A 23,309-nucleotide genomic window follows, 5' to 3' on the forward strand; every position below is an offset into this window, starting at 1 on the left:
GCTCAGGAGCCATTAATTTACTATTCTGTAATGCAGGAACGTAATGTAATGTAGGAATACCATTCACCTGTGCTAGGATGATAACTTGAATTAATAGATATGCAAGTCCCTTGTAAGTTATCAATTTTTCAGTGCCTGGAAAGGTGGTAAGTATTGCTGCTTCTAAATTGTGACTTAAGCTTTTGTCTTATTTGCAAGAGGGAGGAGAAAGCTCTTTTAACAATAAGTATATAATCATGTTTGGGGCCTTGCCCCTCTTTACTATATCAGAATTTCTTTCACCTTGTTTAAACTGAATGAGTGAGCATCTAAGTGTGTTCAACAGTCTGAAATGTAAGTATGATTCAGTTAGACTCTACATACATTCATCAAAACATTTCACAGGGGTCTCAATACTAAGTATGCAGTGGATGGGACAGAATCACAACAGGCAGCTTTATTTGTAGAATTTGATCCAAAACTCAGGAAAGAAATAAATAAAAAGAGCCGAGTCTCTATTATGTTAGTACACAAAATAAACCAAAAAACACATCAACATTTACCATGAGATCATTTAAATGTATTTGCAAATGATTTGATGAGGGAAACGTGATTTACAACACGGGAAACTTCTTATAACAACCACTGTAGGTCACCTAGACTAGGCTAGCAAGAATGAACAAAGTGATAGATCCAAAAGGCAACCCCCAAACACCTTCCTCAGATGGAGACTTTGGTAATTGTGGTAAAAAACAAAACAAAACACCAATTCCTGTTCTTCACCATGCTGGATGGTCATTTCGTCCATTTTTCTCCCGCAATGATGAGTCCATTTTAAATACTTCAATTATTATGAAGACACTCCAAATCCACAGAACAGCAGACACTTCCATTCTGTGCATCAAGACAAAAGTGTTAGCCAACTGAGACAGAGGATATAAATCAATCAGCAGTGTGCATTTTCATATCCAAAATGACCATCTCCATTTTGAGATAAGCTCCATGAATGCTACATGCTAGAGGAGGTGGGGGAAGGAAAGACATAGGAGATCCTCTTGAGTCCCTTTGCTAGCTCCTGCTGGCAGTGCAAGTTTATACCTCCCAAACCAGGTTTGGGATTCGTCCCCTGTATTTCCAGGTTGTTCACGCAACTTAGTCACTGGACTTATTCTAAATAAAATTGTTTTCAAAAACATACCCCTCAAAGATAATTTGTCATTGACAAAGCAAATCAAAAGTAGAAGAACATGAAGGCAACTCCAAAATGGGTTCCAGAAAGGTTTGCATAATAGGAACAGAGTCTCTCAGTGGTGACTATGAAGGGAACAGTACATATTTAGATATACAAATTAATGGAAATTAATGTTAATATACCTTGATAATCTCCCTAAATGAATCTCAAACCTGACCTCAAAGAAATACTAATACATAACACAGGTCTCCACATCCCGTGGTCGCTAAGTTTACTGGAGCTTGAAAGTACACATGGGACTGTGGCTCTTTTCCTATGTGCAGGTTGATATTGGCCTTTTCCTATTGGGGCTGAATTTAAAGATGGTACTTTCCAGAAGAAAAGAATCCACCTTTAGAACAGCTATAAAGAGATGACTTGGGAACCTTCCACTAATAGCTGAAGCTGAGCCAGGATTTGACAGAACCGAATAGACTAATATTTTAAATGTGCTTCATCAGGGAATCTTCAATGTTTTGGCAGAGATGGCTGCCTAACCCCAGCTTCAAGTCAGCTGTAACCATAGCTCTTCTCAAGCTTTGTAGGGAGGAAGGGGTCAGTTTTTAATATCAAAGACGTATGAGGATCGCTCATGGGAATTCCTCCAAAATGACAGGAAAATAATCACAATTAAATCCTGCAGCAAGAGCTTCAAGTCCCCGCATTAGATACTGTGATAATTAAAGCAAACAACTTCATAGAGCACTTTCTTCTAACACTGACAGTTTCATGAAAGGGCTTATAAATTTTTCCAGCATGAAAAAGAGATCTTTTTTCTTTCTTTCCTTTTTAATATACAGGTCAAAATAGCTTAAATCAGCCATAATTGGACCTAGTGTCAATTGTTAAAATTCTGTAGTTCAAAGGCAAGAGAGAGGACTGTTTTAGTCCATGTTCATTTGGAATTTACTTATATACACAGTGTGGCTCCAATCCACTCAGACATATTAACCTCCCTTGAGATGGAAATGCCTGCCTGTGTTTCCATCATGCCCCTCAGAACCTGTGCATTCAGAAACATCAAGAATGAACCTCCCGCAGGTACTCTGTGACAACTGTTCAAGGCCCAATTGTCCTCAGGACATCCAATTACCTTGCATTTGCAAGTTGTGCAGGGAGATCCAGCCATTGTCCACACTGCGCCACTCAGCCTTGAAATGCCATAACTGTCCAGACAAGTTTTTCTGATGTCGTAGGCAATGTTATCAGCCAGGCAGGGGTCACTGACACAGTGGGGACAACACTCCCCTTCCAACATGGCTGTGTACTCACAGCTCAGATTGGGGCAAGTGAGTGGCCAACAGTCTACCTCTCCTTCCTGTAGAGAGAGAGCCAGAAATGGTTTATCTTTATTCTTATGAACAATTATGCTCCCAAAGTCCCGCCGGGGGTGGGGAGGGACAGTAATTATCATCACTGTCCTCACTGTATGTTTCTACTTCCACCTTTATGGGTATAATGTGCTTCCTCCTTGAAGAGCTCCCATAGATTAGATATCACCTCCTCCATGGTACTTTTGCTGACTGTCTATACTTCAGCCTGAGAAAGAGGCAGGTCCACATCTGTGTGCCAACGGCACCCCATAACTATTTTTTATCATCACATTTATGTTCCTTATCAGTACAACTCCAGAGTAAGTTTTGAGCATTTAGGCTTTGGGCTTGTTTCTTTATCTCCCTGATGCTTAGCACAGTTTTGGTCAAAAAAATGCTAACTGAATGTACAAATAAGTGCATAGGTGATAAGGTGATGGCTAGTGTCTTAAGAGAAATTAACTTCTCTTAAGGTCAAAGCGGAACCTGAAGCACTCTAATATTTCAACAACATCATAAACTGAGTCCTTAGTATCAAATTTAAAATTGAGACCGGGAGAACTACTTCAGAATGGTTTTGAATGTGACATTTAGCTAGTGACATCACTAACATGTAGCGAGGTATTATAGTTCAGATGGAGCCTCTGTGTGTTTCAGAGTCTGGCAACTGTGGCTCCACTGAGCTGCCTATAACTATTTCTCTAGCTGCCTCTTCAGTTATCATGGAAATTCATTATAATTTATGAAAACTCACACCTAACGATTTGGTCAGCTACATAACAGACAAGGTCTATCATGCTCACCATTATATCATCCAGAGTCTATTTAGTAAATATGACCCACAGTATACTCAATTATTAAGCTACGTGTTCAACATCTTCAGTTTTCCCAGGAGATATTAGCCTTAGGGGCTAGGGATGGACATGGAAACACTTCCGAAATTCAATGAAAATTTCATGTCTGAAATTAATCCCAATTCTTCTAAGTGCCTGATGACTGGCTTCTTGAAAAAGAAATGCAACTTTCCAGACTGATATAGTTGTGTTGGGTTCAGTTGCCCTCGGATGGGAGCTTGAAAAAAAATGGCTTTGATTTGAATATATCTGAATTCTACTCCTCAGTATTAGGGGTGATTCAGAAGAATGTATTCTACTAAGATGATCTGCACATTCACCAGGAGACTAGAAAATCTGAGAGAAATTTACAGTACAATTTCTCTAAATGCTTATTGTCATACAGAATTCACGGACTAAATCACTAATTTTAGAAAATGTTAAACTATGGAATGCTGCTTATAGGTTCTATTACAAGTAGACTTGGTTGTGACTTGGTTCCAATAGTTATGACTCCCTCATAGAAGGAACATAAGATTCACTAGGATTATATAGCCAAACAGTCTTTGCATCCTTTGAAAACTTTGTGGTATGATTTGAAAGAGAAAGAACTAGGTCCAGAAATTTAGTCTTTTCTTCAGACATTCTCAAATCTGATTATACCATTAGTATCTTTATATGAAGATCCAAAATTACCTCTACTTGTTCTATATGAAGGTTTAGCATCTGAAACATCTAGAGAATGTTATCAGTAGTGACTTCTGTATGCTAAGTACCTTCTATGTGCCAAGCACTGTATTTGCACTTCACATATGTTCTCTCATCTTCCTAACAGTCCTACAAAATTGGTATTCCACTTGTGTACAAGGAAAGAATGATCAGTGCAAGGTGAGGATTTGCCTGAGTTAATAACACAGAGCTAGCAGGTGGGAGAAGCAAGACTGAATTCTAAGTCTCTATGACTCCATCCCTGATATTTCTACCATGTTCTGTTATGTCTCCTATTGAAACTTTTAATGGTTAGGCCCCAAGAAATCAAAGATTTGGCTCTTTAAGAACTACAAGTCCCGGTCAAGGCTTTGAAAGTTTTCTATCATGCAGAGATTTCGCTTCATCTGGATTTGCCAAAAAGTAGGTGTAAACTAACATAAGTTGAGCCAAACCTGACCCATAAACATTCTTTTAGTCTTGTATATTGATTTTTTTGTGTTGTGTTTTAATTCCAGGACAGTTAACATGCACTGTTATATTGGTTTCAGATATACAGTATAGTGATTTCAACTATTCCATACATCACCCCGTGCTCATCAGAAGTGCACTCCTTTGTCCCCGTCAGCTATATCACCCATCCCCCCATCCTGTCTTTGTATATTGTTTTAAATAGTAGAATCTGAATGTCTTTAGGCAGAGCATATGCCCCGTAGTAGCCACAAGACTCAAGTTTCCTGAATAGGATCAAAAATAGCAGAAACTAAAACCCATAAGCAACTGAGTTTGCAACCTTTCCAGAGTAAAGGGAGAAAACATTCTAAGGGAAGCTGACATACCAGACACCGGCACTGCTGGCAGCTATGAGTCCAATTGTCTCCGCTTCGATAGAGCTTGTGTCCATTTTGATCTAAACATTGGCTTGTGACCCTGGTGTCACACTCTGGGCAACAGAAAAGGTCAACGCTTGGATTCTGGCAATCACAAGCTGTCCGGCGGCAGAAGATCTTTCCATCCTGTTTAGAGATGAGGTTAAGGAGGTTACATCATTAGGGAAACAAGGTGGCTGCACTAGGAAAGGGAAACCTTATAAACAGAGCACATAGGAAGGATTTCTTAGAGTCCAAGTACTCCCCTGTCCACCTTTCATTTTGTTTAAAACAGATGCACGTGTGTGCACTCACACATATCCACACCCTGTCTTTCGCTAACCTTGCCTGCAGAGCAGCTCGTGTAAAAATGGAGATATTTCTAAATTCAAAAAGTCGTATGTTCCTTGAAACTTTTTTCTTAAATGTTTCCAAAAATTACATTTCTAAGTAAAATTACAATTAAACCAAGGATTTAAAAATGCATATATGTTCAAGAACTCGTTTAATGGGAAAACTATGCTCCTGTATTTTTCCCAGATTACAATGATACCACCAAATACATTCAAATGTATTCATCTAATTTTATCTCTGTCTCAACTCTGGGAGGAAGTCTGACTTTACCCTTTTTTACAGAAAAATTAACTGAGGCCAAGAGAGGCTAAATGACTTATCCAGTATGGAGTTAAAGATCTCTAAGGAGCATCACCAGGGCTTCCGGTTTCAAAACAATTTTTCTTCTACAAGATAGGCTTTAGGCTATTTATTACAAGGGGCTATATCAGGTGCCCCTTACACCCTAGGTGCCCAAATAATAGGCACAGTACAATTTCTGGACTAATGGCCCTGAACACTCATAAAGACTTGAAGTTCAACAGCACTCAAACATTAACAGTACATTTGCAGGGGTGCCTGGGTGGCTCAGTAGGTTAAGCCTCTGACTTTGGCTCAGGTCATGGTCTCATGGTTAGTTGGTTCGAGCCCTGTGTCGGGCTCTGCGCTGACAGCTAAGAGCCCGGAGCCTACTTTAGCTTCTGTCTCTCTCTCTGCCCCTCCCCTGCTTGTGCTCACTTTTTCTCTCTCTCAAAAATAAACTATAAAAAAAATGATCGTACATTTGCAGCATACACCCATTATACATCTGTTGCTTACAATAACTTCTCACTTCAGACAATGAAGACACTGAAAATGTAAGATGTGTGGCCACCATGTGTGGTTATGACTGCTTTGCTGAATATTTAAAAACTAAAGAATCTCAGAGCCAGGACACATAACCAAGGACACATAACCAAGCCTCCTGGGTCTACACTTGAAACTTCTCTAGAGCAACCATATCAAGTCATCATGCCTATGCTTGAAGTTCTCCAGTCTCAAGGAAGCCACCACTATGGATGGCATTCAATGTATATATCTCTGTTCATGTCTGAATGTTAAAAACTGGACTTCTTTTTGCCTCTATCCACTGATATTTGCTCACACTCTTGCTAATCACAGAACTCCCAATCCCCTCTGCCACACTTTCAACTTTCAACTCTCCGGAGCATTTGTAGAAGAGAGCATTTATGTTTCCACTGAATCATTTCATCTCTGGATTATCTCTTAATTTTTGACTAGTACCACTAGTTTTGAATCCTTTCACTGTTATAGTTGTCTTCTTCTTCAACAGTTTAAGCATTTCCAATATAATAATAATACTCTACCTTGATTTTAACATTTATTTTGTGCCGTACATTGTGCTGTCTTTTATATGCATTAGCACATTTAATCTTTTAAGGTTATTTTAATTTTTGAGACACACACACACACACAGGATCTGACGCAGGCCCCACGCTAACAGCAGAGAGCCCGATATGAGGCTTAAACCCAGAAATCACGAGATCGTGACCTGGATCTGAAGTCAGATACTTAACCCATGAGCCACCCAGGCATCCCAGCACATTTAGTCTTGATAAATCTGTGGAGTACAATTTACATTCCATTTCTCAAATGAGGTAGCTGAGTAAAAGAACTAAATATAATTCATCAGTAACAGTCTGACCAGCAGTGAATTGGGACTCATGGTCACCTTGTTTTAAGCTCTATGTGTTCTTTAAAGTAGGCTGGTTTCAATATTTACTTCCCTACTTACTATAGCATGTCATGATGTTGATTTATATTGAAGTTAATGAAGACTAAAACCTCATTAAGCACTATCCCTATCTTGTGTACTCAGTTGTTTGGGGGCAGCAACTATAAAACCTGATATTTATCCTTATTGTATTTTACCTTGTTAGATTCATTTCATCTCTCTTCCTGTCACAATGTTTTCTAAATGCTGTTTCTGTCATCCACCATAGTTCGTCCTCCTTCATAGCCTAGTGACATCTGCAAATTTGATGGATCTGCCCTTAGGGTCTTCATCTACTTCATCGATAACAATGTTGAATAGGACAGTGCTCACTGAGACAAGTTTACTGTCAGCTGAAGTGGAAATCTTTAAATGCTTTACATTTTTTTATGGAGAATGGAAAGGAGACCTGCTGGCTGTGTATATAACGACATAACAGGTTGAAAAATGCTTTTCCTCAAAGCATGTGCATTTTAGCTACTATTGCATAAAATGACAAGAAATCATAATTTTCTAACTATCAAGGGATGACAGATTACACAAACACACACTCAAGTTAAACAAATGCATTGAGTCAGAGATTATAATTAGTCTGGACAAAGGACTCTCCAGATTCTAGGACTCTTCCAACAATAGGCCCTTATTTTAACTCAGTTATGTATTTTGCTCGTGTAACCATTGCCCAGAATGACTCCCTAGTGATTTATTTTAGCCAACAGAAGCTAAAAAAAAGTAACGGTAGCTACCATATAAAATCATGTGGTCAGGTCAGCTACTGAGGTCACAGTATTACTCTCCCCAAGTATAGAATGATTGGGCCTCCATAACCTAAAAGCTCTATCCACAAACCACGGTAAACAGGGACACATTGCTATAGAAGAGGCTATTGTACCACAGGCAGTAAGGCCCAATCAGAATGTTAGGTTTCTCTCTGCATGTGGGGATTAAAAGAATGAATAAGAATAAGTGGATAGCCTCCAGGGTTAGTGCGAAATAAAGCAATTTCCTATCTCATCAATTATGTGAAAATGCCGAATAGGCCCCTCTTAGGTTCTAACATATTTTAGAACAATGGCTACGTTCATTCTGCCTTTTGAATTACAGAGTAACTGTCAAGAAAATCATTTTTAATAATGAAAATGTCACAGGTGGCTCCATTAATTCAATGAGAATGCCATTACAAAACCTCAGCTAACAGAACACAGCCACACTAGCATCTAAACTTGGCAAGACAATTGAGCTCAAAGTTGGTGAGTAATCTTTCTCATGCTAGATCTCTGGGGTCATTCCCAGAGCCTGACCTCAGTCCTAGCTGGATTGGTCAGAACAAGCCCCATCTAAATGCCAAAGATGTATTTTTTCACCCTTCTGCTGTAGAAGCTAAATGCTTTTATGTAATTTTATAATGGATTTCAGCTATAAACAATGACTACTATATTATTTAAATTGCTCCTGAATTTTAAGAAGCAGGGACATACACTTTCCCATCAAAGAAAAAAGGGATTTATTCTTACCCCATGGAAAGTTACAGGTTTTATACTATAAATTACACATTTTATTACTGAATAGTTAACACATTATTTACTCCAGATGGCATAATATCACTTTTCTGCCACAGTTTTGAAACTTTCAAATCAAGAAGGTGGAGGTCTTGGGGTGCCTGGGTGGCTCAGTTTGTTAAGTGTCTGACTTGATTTCAGCTCAGGTCATGATCTCACAGTTCATGAGATCCAACCCAACATCAGGCTCTGTGCTGACAGTGTGGAGCCTGCTTGGGATTCTGTGTGTCTGTCTGTCTCTCCCTCTCTCTCTCTCTCGCTGCCCCTCCCCAACTCACGCACATATGCACACTCTCTCTTAAAATAAATAAATAAAAACTTAGGTAAGATTATTTATGTAAATTCAATTATAATATAACCTGGGTTTGGCAAACTGACACCTACAGTCTAAATTCAGCCAGTCACCTGTTTCTGCAAATAAAGTTCTATTAAAACACACCTTCCCTTGTTCATTTACATATTTCCTTTGGCTGTTTTCACACTCTAATGGCAGAGTTCAGTATGTGAGACAGAGACCTGACAGTTATGCAAAGACCATCTGGCCCTTCATAGAAAACATTTTTTGATCTTTGATATAAAGAGTAAAATTAGGAGTGGTACTCTAGACCCATCTATTCTACCTTCTCACATACAAATTTTTGTGTTGTGATATCCAGTCTTTACAAAATATTAATTTGGCTTCAGGTTACACCACACAACCAGCCCTCTCTAATTAGCACTTCTCTAATAAAACTCTTAACAGTCATTGATTCCAAATGTCTCATTTTAATGAAGAGGAAATCAGGTCCAGAGAGGGGAAAGCACTTCTCTCACAGAGCAAATTAATGACAAAACAGGAACCAGACCTCACTCCAGACATTCATAGCAATGATGTTCCAATATGCTAAAGGGTAGGATAAAAGGACTTCACACAACTCAAATCAGAAGGATTCTTGAGGCAATGGTTCTCAAATGTGGTCCTCTGACAAGCAGCATTAGAATCTCCTGGGAACTACTTAGAAATGCAAATTGTTGTGCCCAAACCCAGACTCACCAAACAAGAAAGTCTATGGGGTAGAGTCAGTGATCAAAGTTTCACAAACCCTCCAGGGGATTCTGGTCCAAGGAAGAGTTTGACACCTCTGATGGAGAAACAAAGCAATGAAAAGGCAGGATTTGGAACTACATGCAGTAGAAGTATTAAGTGAGGATAACAGAAAAGACGACCCTGTTCCTTGACAGGACCCCTAGAGTTTTGAGGGTGAACTAAACTTGCCAATTTGTTCATGTTTCAAAGAAAAGGAAGCACAATTTTAGGGCTGGCACAGCCAACTCCTTCCATCAAGAACACCCTAGAGAGGAAGGTATTGACAATGTCACTGGTTAGGTTTAGAGAGCAAAGCAAAGCAAAGCAAAGCAAAGCAAAGCATTTTTAGGAGTAAACTGCAGGATTTCAGAAAGCTAACCTCTACCCTGGCCCCAGGCACAAGCTGATCATCCCTGTTCTTCACTCTACGAATGGGTGCCACAGGGAGAACGGCAGGGTTATTTTATTGTCAGCTCCTTGCAGACAGGGCTTTCTTCTTGCCTGAAGGAAACACAGGAACCCCTTAGGTTTCCCTAATCTGGTCACCTTCCTCAGTTTCTGAGCAAAGGCTTGTATAAGGCCAGGTCACGTGGTCATCATTCCAGACAATCTCATGGCAAAGATCCTCTCCACTTTACCCTTCTTCTGTGTTGCCACAGGAATTTGGCCCTCCACTTGCAGAGCGCAAGTGGTTATTTATGGTATCTATTTCCCTATCCATCTCTAGTACTACATTTAGTTAAAGGATGAATGTTATTCACTTTTCAACTAAGAAAATGAACAAAACAAAACAATCCTGCAGGCAGCACAGAAATAAAATCTGGTCTTCACAGCTTGTTTTCTCCCACTGGATTTTCCAGTTACTACTAGAAGTAGATGAAGGTGTAGGAATAAATGCAAGCCTAACTTGCAACCCTGGCTCCTTCTCTGATCATTGGCACCGGAACACTTTTGACCCAGGAAAATGGGGCAGCTAAGTTGCAAATATGCCACTCTGGAGCTTCTGCCCACAGAATGAGGGCACACATGGCCACAGAGAGTGAGTGACTGACATTATCATTTATCAAGACCCATGACTTAATTTCAGTGTTATCTTTCATGTGATCTTCTGTCTCTAACCCTCCTTCGGGTTCTCATCTTTACTCTCCTGAACCTTCAATTCAGTCTAAATGGTACCTCTCCATTTAGTTTGGATCTCCTCAGTCCTTCTACTGTGCTGTCGATCAGACTTTGGTTGGGCCATGCCAATCCTCAACAAAAAGTCACTCATGATACTCTGCTGCCCACAGAATAAAGTCTGAATTCCACTGTCTGGCTCTATCTGTAACCTTTCTCTCTCAGCTTATTATCAGTTATCCCCCTCCCATACTCTTCTTTTTTTCTGATATTCTAAGCCCACCATTTACTTCATATTTTCCTTAACACATGCAATGTTTCTGCATCTTTGTTCTTGCTATTCCCTCTGCTTGGGATTCACTTTCCCCACATCTCTACTTGGCTAAATTTCTCATCCTTGAAGGTCTCACTCAAAGGTCACTTCCTCTGTGACATCTTTCCTTATTCCTTTCTGCATCCTCCTAGAATACAATAATACTTCCCTTTTCCATGTCCCTATAACAAATCATTCATGACTACAAGGGCATGTCAGGTGACTGTGTATCTATTTGTCTATTCATCTCCATAACCAACAATATAATATGACCACTCATACTAAAATGCTGCAGTTTCCAAGAAGTTAAAAACCTGAGACCTCTCTATCTTCCCATGTAGCACAGGTAGAAAATAAAGATGTCTCCTAAGGCTCTGGACAAATTTATGAATGGAAGAGCCACAGATGGGTATCTGTGAAAAGAAACTGGGATATAACTAAGATTTAGAGGTCAAGCCCAAAGAGACCACCATTTTTCACTCTGTGGTCTGGATAATGCTAGAAGAACATGGGTTCCAAGCAATTTAGCAATCTTTCTGGGCCTAATCAACTAAGTGGTCTAAAGATGCATAAAATTACTGTCACTGTTAAGGAAGCACATGGCATCTAAAAATCCCAAATCCATTTGGGCCTACTGTTATTGCCGAACTCCATTAAGTTGTGGACATGTTTCAAGACTTCTTTTTCAATTGGCATGAAACACTAGTAGCTAACCTGGTGTACTGACTCTCAAGGGGGAAAGAGGCCTTTAAAAGAACTTTGAGTCTTCTTTGGTAAGTGATTAGTCATGGAGAGACAGCTCTCTGCAAGTCTCTGAGCTAGGTACTTCAAATTTATCTTGATCTTAATTCACTCTCACAGCAAATGTGTCTGCAGATATTAACCCAGTCTTACTGATAAAAACATGGCTCAGAAACATAAAGAATCTTGCAGAGTTCACAGAACCACACCCATGTGGAGCAATAAGGCTGGGAACCCATTTCTCTAACTAGACACCTTGGAATTTTGTCATGGATATCTCGGTTTCAGGTCTACTGCCACCACTTACTTGTGTGAAACTTGAGTTTCTTGTTTCTTCTGTAAAGTAATAATAATATTTACTTCATGAGGTTGTTTTCAAAGTATGAGCAGATACTTATAAGAAATGTTCCCTCATTTCTACCTCCATGCTTAGGACAGAAGGAAGATCCTGGGGCTGAGGAAGAAATTGCCAAACCGTATCTATACAGAATTATCCAATAACATTGTTCCCCCTACCCTCTCTTCCCCACCAGTTGTCTTAATTTCCATGTGTCCTTTATAAATCATATTAACTTTTCTAAATCTTATCAGAACTTCAGATAATATGTGGCTAAGTTACAGGAGAAATTATTTGGGCTATACTATGTACTATCATTCAATAGTACCTATTTAAATGTCCTTTTTCATGGATGTCCTAATTATTTATTGCAGGTTCTTTATCTTTTTCTTGTCTTGGTAAGCCTGACCATAAATTATATATTGAACCAGGGGCACCTGGGTGGCTCAGTCGGTTAAGTGTCTGACTTCATTTCAGGTCATCATCTCACAGTTCTTGAGTTTGAGTCTTGTTTTGGGCTCTATGCTGACAGCTCCGAGCCTGGAGCCTGCTTCAGATTCTGTCCTGTCTCTCTCTGCCCTTCCCCCACTCACTCACTGACTCTCTCTCTCTCTCTCTCAAATATAATATTAAAAAAAAATGATATAGAGAGCCAAAAACTAGGGAAAGAATTTGAAAGATTTCACTCCGAGTTTACCATTTTTTCTAGTATTTATCAATACTTTCTGTTGAATATTTATCATATTAACATAATATTAATAATATAATAGTGATTCAATATAATAATTTTCAGGGTGTCTGGGTGGCTCAGTTGGTTAAGCATCTGTCTCTTGATTTTGGCTCAGATCATGGTAAAATGGTTGTGAGTTCAAGCCCCACATCAGGCTCTGTGCTTGAAATCCTCTCTCTCCCTCTTTCTGCCCCTCCCCTGCTCTCTCTCTCTCAAAATAAATAAATATACTTAAAATAATTTAACATTATAATTTTCATGCTGTATTTCATATTTAAAATATATAAAATAACACAATTAGATGACAGAATACAAAAGCAATAAATATTCAGCATAGGTTTGAACCTTTCCATGTAAAACTTATGTTTTAAGAAAAATTCCTACTGTTATATACATAAAATTAGTGGACTCAAAAGACTAATGCTGGTGTACTCAGCTCTATAGTGATATTCAGACATCCTGAAGTGCCTGACATTTTTAAGCAGGTGTTAGAATAGCTGAAAACCTTGTGGAAAAATGCAATGTTGTGAAATCCGGGTTACTTTTAAACCATTTAAATATTTAAACCCTCAAATATGAAATTGACCCAAATTATCACTCTTTGTATTGTAGAGAATTTGAAAGAATAATTTGTACATGATGACATACTAATCCTATTTCAATGTATAATATGCAAAGAAATGTATACATAATACTTATTGTAAAGTAAATGTAGAAATGCCAGCTGCTGGCAAGAAACAAAAGAAAATCCTGGAAAGGATTTGAAAGGTCTATATGAATAATGATACTAAGCCACAAACTAAAACATTTTGGAAAGGGTGAGAGAGAAATACTGAGGGCATAAATGTCACTAGCAGTTTCCAGACTTACAGAATTTTAGAGACAGAAAGAACTTCTGATATCATCCAGCCAATTGTACAGCTGAAGAAAAAGGCTCTGATGCTAAGTTGTTTGCTCAGGGTCACGAAGCCAATTACTAGCAATGCCTGGAATAGAATCCAGTTCTTCTCATTCCTGGTGGAATGCCTTGAAGTTGCATATTCCAAGGAGTTTAAGGGAAGAGAAAAGAACCCAGGAATAAGAGTAGAGTGAAAAAGGTTGATTTCTGGCTTTGTCTAGGTTTAAATTCAACTTTCTTCTAAGTCTAAATGAGGGAGATGATATTCCATCTTCCAAGTATAATACAGGAATCATATAGCAGAGTATTTATTTTGAATACTATCTAAAGAGGCTTATTGTCCTTGGATAATATAAACACTGGGTCAAAATAAGAAGATAAAAGCACTTTAATTTAGTGGCTAATATAATCTAGGGAAAAATGCACCAATTTCACCTTTAGCATGCCAGGACACATTTCATTTATAGTCTCTCTTTGAAAGACAATTTTGAAGCATCATAAAGAAGTTATTAATCTCTTTATGATATGACAACACTGGTCGTGTATGAGATTGAGTGGCTTCTGACATCTGGCTTGTATAGTTTTTTTCTCTTCATAGTCCTACATTCTTTGATTCTTCTTTTAATATGTATTCCATCAACTAAAGCCTACAATGTAAGAAGTATTTGTGAGTGCCTAGCTCAAAGACTTTCCCTACCATAGTCTGCAAATAATTTTTCCACTGTCTTTTGGCATCTGGAGTTTCGGAGGAAAGTCTGAAGCCAACCTGAAATTTCCCAGGATACGCTGACCTTATGCTGTCCTGATGCTTATGGCACTAGTACTGGTCCTGATGGCTTTACACTGATTGGTCTTGTTATAGTAAGAGAATCCTTTTGGTGTACAAATCAGTCATCCTTCTCTTTTATCTATGAAATTGGTTTTGTTGCATTTGTTGTGTTCTCTTGGAAAACCCACTATGTGTTAAATCATTACTGTCAGCTTCCATATCTGTCACATAATCATATTTCTTCTCCACCTTTCCCTTTCATACTTAGTGGGTTTTCCCCCCTCATCTCTGTGGCAGCAGTACTGGTTTGATTCCAAAAAGCTTCTGAGGTAGTCTTCATAGTGCAGAGATTTTCCCCTCAATTCATTCTCCAGGAGCCGCTTTCCTTCTCCTTCTCGTTTAATGCTCTTGCCTTTTTGTCTATCTTGTTGGAATTCTTGCTTTAATTTCTTTGAGGGTCTAAAGAAGTTTTATCTAAATGTTTCTTCACATGTATGATCTAATTTTGTTCAAGTACGTATTCTTAATTTGTACTCCACACTCCCATTTTTGTAATATCTATGCCTAACTCCCATGTTTGTTTGTTTGTTTTCTTTCTGGTCATCATTGAATGAAGGTGGCTCTTTCTGAAACTGCCTGAGAATTTCATGATGCTGCCACTTTTTCTCCTGATCACCTGAGCATTTTTAAAATTCCTAATTGAAGTATAGTTGACATACAATAATATATTAGTTTCAGGTGTACAACATAGTGATTTTATAATTCTATACATTACTCAATACTCTCACCACAATAAGTATAGTCATCATCTGTCACCATATCATATTATCACCATATTATTGACTATATTCCCTATGCTCTACTTTTCATTTCCATGTTATTTATTTTATAACTAGTTTACACCTCTTAATCTCTATCTCTAATTTCACCCATCTGCTCAACCCCCTCTCCTCTAGCAACCATCAGTTCTCTTTATTATGAGGTTTCTTTTTTTGTTCATTTTTTTTTCCAGATCCCACATGAGTTAAATCATATGGTATTTATCTTTATTTGACTTAGCCTAATACTCTCCAGGTCCACCCATGTAGTTGTAAATGGCCAGATTTCATTCTTTTTCATGGTTGGGTAATATTCCAACATTTCATACATGCATATGTATACCAAATCTTCTTTACCCATTCGTCTATCCGTGGACACTTGGTTTGCTTCCATATCTTGGCTACATTAAATAATGTGGCAATAAATACAGGAGTGCATATGTATTTCCAACTTAGCATTTTCATTTTCTTTGGGTAAATACCCAGTAGAATTACTGGATTATACGGTATTTCTATTTTTAATTTTTGAGTAACTTCCACAGTGGTTGCACCAATATACATCCTGACCAAGAGTACAGAAGGGTTTCCTTTTCTTCATATCCTTGACAACATTTGTTATTTCTCGTCTCTTTGATACTGGCCATTCTTACTGGTATGATGTGATATCTCATTGTGGTTTTGATTTGCATTTCCCTGATGATTAATGATGCTGAGCATCTTTTCATGTGCCTACTGTCCATCTGTATGTCCTATTTGGAAAATGTCTATTCAGATATTTGCCCATTTTTAATCAGATTATTTTTGGTGATCAGTATCAGTTCTTTATATATTATGATATTATCTCTATCAGATATATTATTTGCAATATCTTCTCTCATTCAGTAGACCTTTCCATTTTATTGCTGGTTTCCTTTTTTGTGCCAAAGGCTTTTATTTGTTACAATCCTAATAGTTTATTTTTGCTTTTGTTTCCTTTAGCATGAGGAGACATGTCTAGAAAAATATTGCTAAGGCTGATGGCAAAGAAATTAGTGCCTATATGTTCTTTTAGGAATTTTATGGCTTCAGGTCTCCTATTTCGTTCTTTAATCCATTTCAAGTTATATTTGTATGTAAGTGTAAGGAAGTGATCCAGTTTCACTCTTTTGCATGTAGCTGTGCGATTTTCTCAACATAATTTATTGAAGAGACTGCCACCTTTGTTGTAGGTTAACTGACCATATGAGTGTGGATACATTTCTGGTCTCTCTATTCTGTTCCAATGACCTATGTCTGTTTCTGTGCAAGTACCACACTGTTTTGATCAATGTAGCTTTATGGTGTATCTGAAATCTGGGATTGTGATACCTCCAGCTGTGTTCTTTCTCAAGTTTGCTTTGGCTGTTTGGGGTCTTTTGTGGTTCCACAAAAATTTTAGGGTTATTTGTTCTAGTTTTATGAAAAATACTAGGGACTTCCCTGAATCCGTAGACTGCTTTGACTCTGCTTCTTTGAATAGTAAACCTTGACCCTTTGCTGGCTTGTATAGTTCTGCTATTATGTGATTTAGTCTTATTTGAATTTGAAAACAAGAGTATAGTTTAACAGCCTGTATTTCTGTCTCAGTCTTGACTTCTTAGCCTCAAAGATGGTGATGCCATTATAGTCCATTTGGATGCTTATGTGTTGGAGCATAACTTATGCTCATAAGTTCATACTGGTTATGAAATTGGATTAAAATACTTCTAGATGCAAATAATAGAAAAAAGCAGGGCCACAAATTCATTTTTTTGAGAATGATCTACAGAATTTGATTTAGGGTTTTTAATTTAGTTTCTTTTTTAAAGAACTTTTTAGAGCTTTTTTTAACTTAGCTTCTTTTTTTAAAAAAAGTTTTATTTCTTTTGAGAGAGAGAGAGAGTACATGAGAGTTGAGCGGGGCTAGGGAGGCAGTTCAGAGAGGGAGAGAGAGAATCTCAAACAGGCTCTTTGCTGTCAGCACAGAATCCAATGCAGAGCTCAAGCTCACAAACTGAGATTATGATTTGAGTCAAAACCAAGGGTCGGATGGACACTTAACTCACCAAGCCACTCAGGTACCCCTTTAATTTATCTCCTAAATCAAAGCTGTCCTCTCCTTCCACAAGTTCTTGGAAGCTATGCTATTAATGAGTAATAAATGCAATTGGAAAACAAAGAAAGCAGGAAATCTTCCTTGTATTTTATTCATAAGGTGGTGGGGTGGTGATAGAGGTGCCATTACATTAACAATATAAGGTTACAAGGATTGTTCATTTTTTTGTGGAATTTCAGTCTAATCCTCTGACTTTGGCAAGAGTTTACAGAGTCAAAGCAGAATAAATCAACTTATATTGCTTGGATTATTAGCATAATTAATTAATGAAACTTTGGGAAGTTTTAATGGTTGCTAACTTCCCTCCCATGGGCCTAAATAAAACAAAAACTGAAAAAGATATTTTGGTTTCACACAGTACTCAAGACTCAACAAAAATCTCTTATTGATTCCAGAGACTGGGGCTCTGCAAATCCTAAAAAGGATTTCCAGGTCAGGTTGTGATCATCCTCGTAAGTTTGGGAAAAACAATATTTTCTAGAAAAGCACTAATAAAGGAATTCCTTCTTGTTTTGCTGGCTGAATGGAGACCTAACTGCCAACCTTTTCTATATACCTTTCTCAACTATTTTAAACCACAACAAGCTTTTCTTTCTGTTAAAAACTTTGCCCTTTGTGTCACTAATATAGTACTAAGGTTACAGTTTGAGCTCAATCAGGCTAGATTGCCTATTTAATCAGTTTTAAATACATAAGCAGATATCATCTGTGGAGAGTTATAGGACTTGTGGCAGAATAAGAAAACTATGAAATTTGGGGCAAACTACTAGAATTCAAGTCCCAGCTTGGATATTTATGTATTGTGATATTTAGGGTACATTACTTGCCCTAAAACTCAGAAACTTTATCTTTCAAAGCTGTGCTATAAGAATTAAGTGTGATGTTGTTTTTAAATTACAGGGTGCTTGGAACAGAGGAGGTGCTCAGTAAATGGGGTCACTGGACCTGTGTTTGGATGTGTTGAACCAGATGCATGTATAAGGTAAAAAGTGAGCATGATGGAGTAATGATCTAAACACTTGGTAATGTAGCTCTCCTAAGTGGGTGCTCCCAGGTCCTTTGGAGGTGTGGTAGACTTGACGACAGGTGAATGAAGGTTCATTTCCACTCTATTCCCAGGGAGCTCTCTGAATTTATCAGGACACCAGCTCCCTAAGAGACTACTAAACAAGTCATTTCTTGTGGTTCCCATGCCCATAAAGCCCAAGATTAAAAAGTCCCATCCACAGACATAAAAATACAATGCAAGAGCTACAGTAAAGCAGTTTCAAAGGAAAATGAATAAGCAAGATCAACAAAAGAAAAAATAAAGCACAAGGAAATCAAACATTTTAATAGGCCCATTTTGCAAAGCATAAAGCTAAAACCGGGGGATGACAGGCTTATTTTCATAAACATTAAACTCACTTCCAAACAACTTAATGTAAGGAATAGCCAGCCCATCAGTGAGAACGGAAAGAAGACATCATTTATCAGAAGGTCTCATACTATCATTTCCATTTGTTCAGAACAGAGGTCCACCTATCTCTGACCGCTGGAAGCAAGCCTATGTGCCTTGCTTTTCTGGATGATGTTACCACAAAAATAAGCAAGTTCATGCAGGTGATCATTTCAGGCAAAGAGTAGTTTTAATCAGCAAGTCTGTGTAAGTGTGGAATGAGAGCTCATTAAATCTCTCACCCAACCAACCTGAAAGGCACTGCGGGCTCTCGGTGGGAGCACCAACATTGGTTTCTCTGCCCTACTCCCCCTGTGCTCTGCAGTCTCTTCTCAACTGCACACCTCACTTCTCACTAATGGCATGATCAATTCAAAACAGGTTTGCCTGCCACTCAGCATCATCATTAGCTGTAGCATGGATTAGAATGAGAGAAGACTTTTCAGAAACTACAGGAGACCAGCAAGTCAACACCTGGGGGAAAGAGGTGGGGTGGAAGAGAAGAGTGAAGGGAGGAAAAGAACAGTTACAATTCCTGCCGCACTGTATTAGTCTCACCTTGCAGGAACAGACAGAGCACCTGTCTTCTTTCAAGGTCCACACTTGTCCATTGCGCTTCAGTCCTCCTTCATGAGGGCAGTCACCAGAGCAGGAGGGCCCAGAGGGACAGAGGCAGTCAAAACCCCCTGCCAGGTTGATGCAGGCAGAATCATTCCAACAGGTATGGGTTCTTAAGGCACATTCATCAATGTCTGCAATAAAGAAGGCACAGAGCTTTACAATTTAGCCAAGATTGTGATTAGAAAATAGTCATTTACAATAGCATTAATATTACTGAGCATTTACTTTGTGCCAAGCTGTTCACATGCATTATCTCATTTACTCTGCAAAACAGCTCTGTGTAGGAAAATCTGTTCCTATATTTTGCAAATAATGAAGCTGAGGCTCATAGAAATGAAATAGCATGCCTACGGTCATATAGCTAATAGGTGGCAGGTCTCATACTCAAACCTGCAGCTGTTGGACTCCAATTACTAAATTATCCAGTAGCAGCTCTAATCCAGTTTTAGGATATTCTTGAGAGCTGTACCATCTAGAGGCCATAAATAGTCCTAATTCATTAACAGTGGGGATGCACCCTATACAGATCTGGGTCTTTTAGAAAAGGTGTGAATAGATCATCCACTGAGTAGGAATAAGTGGGCAATTAGGGCAACCTTGAACCAATCAGACTCCCCCAGATCCTGGGGCCAAGTGTGAAAGAAGAGGGACTAATTCTTGGTAGTTGCCTTGCCTAATCAAATCCTCTCCATCCTAATGGTCAGAAGCATTTTTGTCCCCAGAAAAAAACATCTTAGAGCTATGGTACATATAGCATGGATGAGGATGGAAGACACACATATATTTTACGGTTCTTGAATGACAGCTAAATATGGAGGGAAAGCAAAAATCCAGTCAGCTTTTCCAGACATTCAAAGCTTGAGTGACCTTAACATCTCAAACACATAGCTGTCCAGTCCTGGATTGAGCCTCTTCCCAGTGGGCAATCTATTACTTCAAAAGGCAGCCAATTCCATCGGATAACTCTTTTAGAAATGTCTTCCTTAAATGAAATAAAATATATTTTCCTAGAACTCCTACTTATTGGTGCTAGTTCTTAGACCACTCAAGAAAAGTCAACTTGAGTTTTCTTATTTGTGACAATCTTTACACGATTTAAAGATATCAGTCATTGGTTTATCATAGTCTTGTACTCCACTGGTCAATCTAGTGCTATGTCCTTCAAATATCCTTCAGATGATCCTTCTGTGCACAAGGTTTTTTTGAACACTAGGTATTATAAATGTTAACAATGACATTTAAGACATTGTCCTTATGTAGGTGACAAGGAGAAACACTAGAAGAACATATAGATAACTATTGTTAGGCATCTGATCAGGAAGTTTAATCCCTATAGTAAGTTAAAATAAGAACATTATAGATTGGGGTGCTTGGGTGGCTCAGTTGGTTAAGCGTCCGACTTAGGCTCAGGTCATGATCTCACGGTTTGTGAGTTCAAGTCCCGTATTGGGGTTTCTGCTGTCAGTTCAGAGCCCACTTCAAATCCTCTGTTCCCTAATCTCTGCCCCTCCCCCCGACTCTCTCTTTCAAAAATAAACAAACGTAAAAAAAAAAAGAACAGTATGAATTAACTTACTCTACTTCCTAAATTTCATGTTAAATATGTATAGGTTGTGGGCATTTGGTTAAGGGTTATGAGCTAAATTAAAGAAAAAATAATTCTAAGTGGCATTTTCTCCTAAAGTACTCAAAGCAATAGTGCTTAAAGGCATAATATATATTTACTGTTAGTGCTTTATACTTATATAGTGTGTCAACGTTTTTTGAAGCTTTTCCAGGAATTATGTCATATAATTGCAAAGACGGAAATAGTTACTTTCGTTTTACAAAATAAGAAACTAAGGCACAGAGATGAATAAGTGGTCACACATCTAGTACCATGTTGAAGCAAAGGTGGTATCCTGGGCCTTCTAACGCATGCTCTAGAGCTCTTTTCTGAACCAACTCAAGGTCTAGAGTCATCTTTCAGAATACTAGAATGTTCTGTGGTTTTATCTACTTTCAACTATTAACCCTCTAGATATTGCAACCCACTTCCAAGCATAAGATCTTATATGGATCCTCTTTAGTATCCTTACTTGAAATTCTGAGAATTACATAATTACTCAAAGTTTTCTATAATTTTGCAACTACTCTGACTTAAAAATAATGAGAAATAAATGACCTATCTTCTATTACTGACTGCATGCACTGTTGGAAAATTTGTCTTCACAGTAAAGGTACAAAGTGGAAAATGTTACGGAGTTCAAATACTTTATTCCAAGATTTATTTTTGTCTTTGTCTCATTAAATGTAGTCTCGGTCAAGACATTTAGTTAATTAACAACGATTCCTCTTTTGTTGTTGTTGCTAAGTTTATTTATTTATTTTGAGACAGACAAGCACACAAGCAGGGGAGGGGCAGAGAGAGAGAGGGGGTTGGAGGATCTGAAGCAGGCTCTGCATTGACAGCAGAGAGCTCGATGAGGGGTTGGAATTCACAAACCATGAGATCATGACCTGAGCCAGTCAGACACTTAACCGACTGAACCACCCAGGCACCCCATGATTCCTCCTTTAAAAACTGTGGAAATGAACCCAAATTACAATACCCAGATTCCCAGTCAACTACAATCTGACCTCAGTTATGTCTTTACTGTTCCATTGTGTCCATGCTATTCTCCACACATTTGACCATATGGTGCTCCTACCTGGAAACCTTTCTTGTCTCCCAAGTCTTCTTCTTCTAACTCTTCTCAATTAAGAGTGGCATTGGATGTGGGAGTCAGGCGACCCATGTTTGAAAACAAGTTCTCAATTTAATTGAGTGCTTACTACATAAAAGGCATTTTACATATCACTGTATGTCCTTGGTCACATTATTTAGCCTCTCTGACACTTATTTATCCCCTGTTTAAAACAATACCCAATGAATTTCTGGTCTTTTAAAAATTGTAGATAACATAAGAACTCACATATTTCTTGATGTAAAGAATGTGGATATTTAAGACAAAGTTCAAGCCCTACCTCCTCAATTAAGCATCTCCCAATATTATGCCAATTCATAGTAATCAGTCACTTCCTTAAACTCCCACTGCAGTGACAACATTGGTGGTAGATCCTATCTTGGAACAATACTAAACTGATATGTTTGCATTATTCTCACTCCTTGGCTTTTGCTCAAAGTGGCAATGAAAATATTTGGTCTTACTCTTCTCTAATCACATATACACTCTAGTTTGGATGTCTGGGAGATACAGATAGAGAGTAACTTGATAGATAACACATGGAATCATAAAAAATATTCAGATTTCTCTGAACTCTGTGTTAACTCAAATCTTCACACCAGTCCCTGACTACTACATTAGCCTCCTATCTGGTCTTCCTGACTCCAGCGACTTCTCATTCTAATCCAATGATTTTCAATTGTGGGCTCAGTAGACACATTTGAGGAGCTCTTAACAAGTACTGGTGCCTGGGCTCACCGCCACTAGAGACTGATTTAATTGGTGTATAAAGTAGGATCCAGATATTGGGGCTCTGTTCAGTCAGATGAGAATGACTGCTCTAAATACCTTCCGCAAGGGACTGGTGTTCTAAAAAGCAAATTTGTCCATATCACACCCCTGCTTACCATCTCTCAGTCGTCCTCTGATGTCTATAATAGATGATTTAAGCTCCCAGCATATAAGCCTTGATCTAACATTCCAGTTGTTAGCTTCTGTCTCTTCCCCTTTTTGTTCAAAAGCAATGGGTTATCCACAAAGAGTC

The 23,309-nt window shown here is 38.4% G+C and overlaps 1 protein-coding gene across 2 annotated transcripts in view; it reads right to left on the bottom strand.

The window, feature by feature from the left end:
* Positions 1-537: 537 nt before the first annotated feature.
* The window catches only part of NELL1 (neural EGFL like 1), an 877,100-nt gene continuing 854,328 nt past the window's right edge, over positions 538-23,309 (bottom strand). For both annotated transcript variants that reach the window (XM_049649290.1, XM_049649281.1), the window contains 4 exons: positions 19,497-19,690; positions 4,904-5,080; positions 2,304-2,528; positions 538-873 (listed from right to left, as the gene is read on the bottom strand). In XM_049649290.1, the coding sequence (XP_049505247.1) occupies positions 823-873; positions 2,304-2,528; positions 4,904-5,080; positions 19,497-19,690 (647 nt within the window). In that variant the 3' untranslated portion in view covers positions 538-822. The remainder of the gene's footprint in view (positions 874-2,303; positions 2,529-4,903; positions 5,081-19,496; positions 19,691-23,309) is intronic.

Source organism: Panthera uncia, chromosome D1 (genome assembly GCF_023721935.1).
Source record: "Panthera uncia isolate 11264 chromosome D1, Puncia_PCG_1.0, whole genome shotgun sequence".
Taxonomy (NCBI): domain Eukaryota; kingdom Metazoa; phylum Chordata; class Mammalia; order Carnivora; family Felidae; genus Panthera; species Panthera uncia.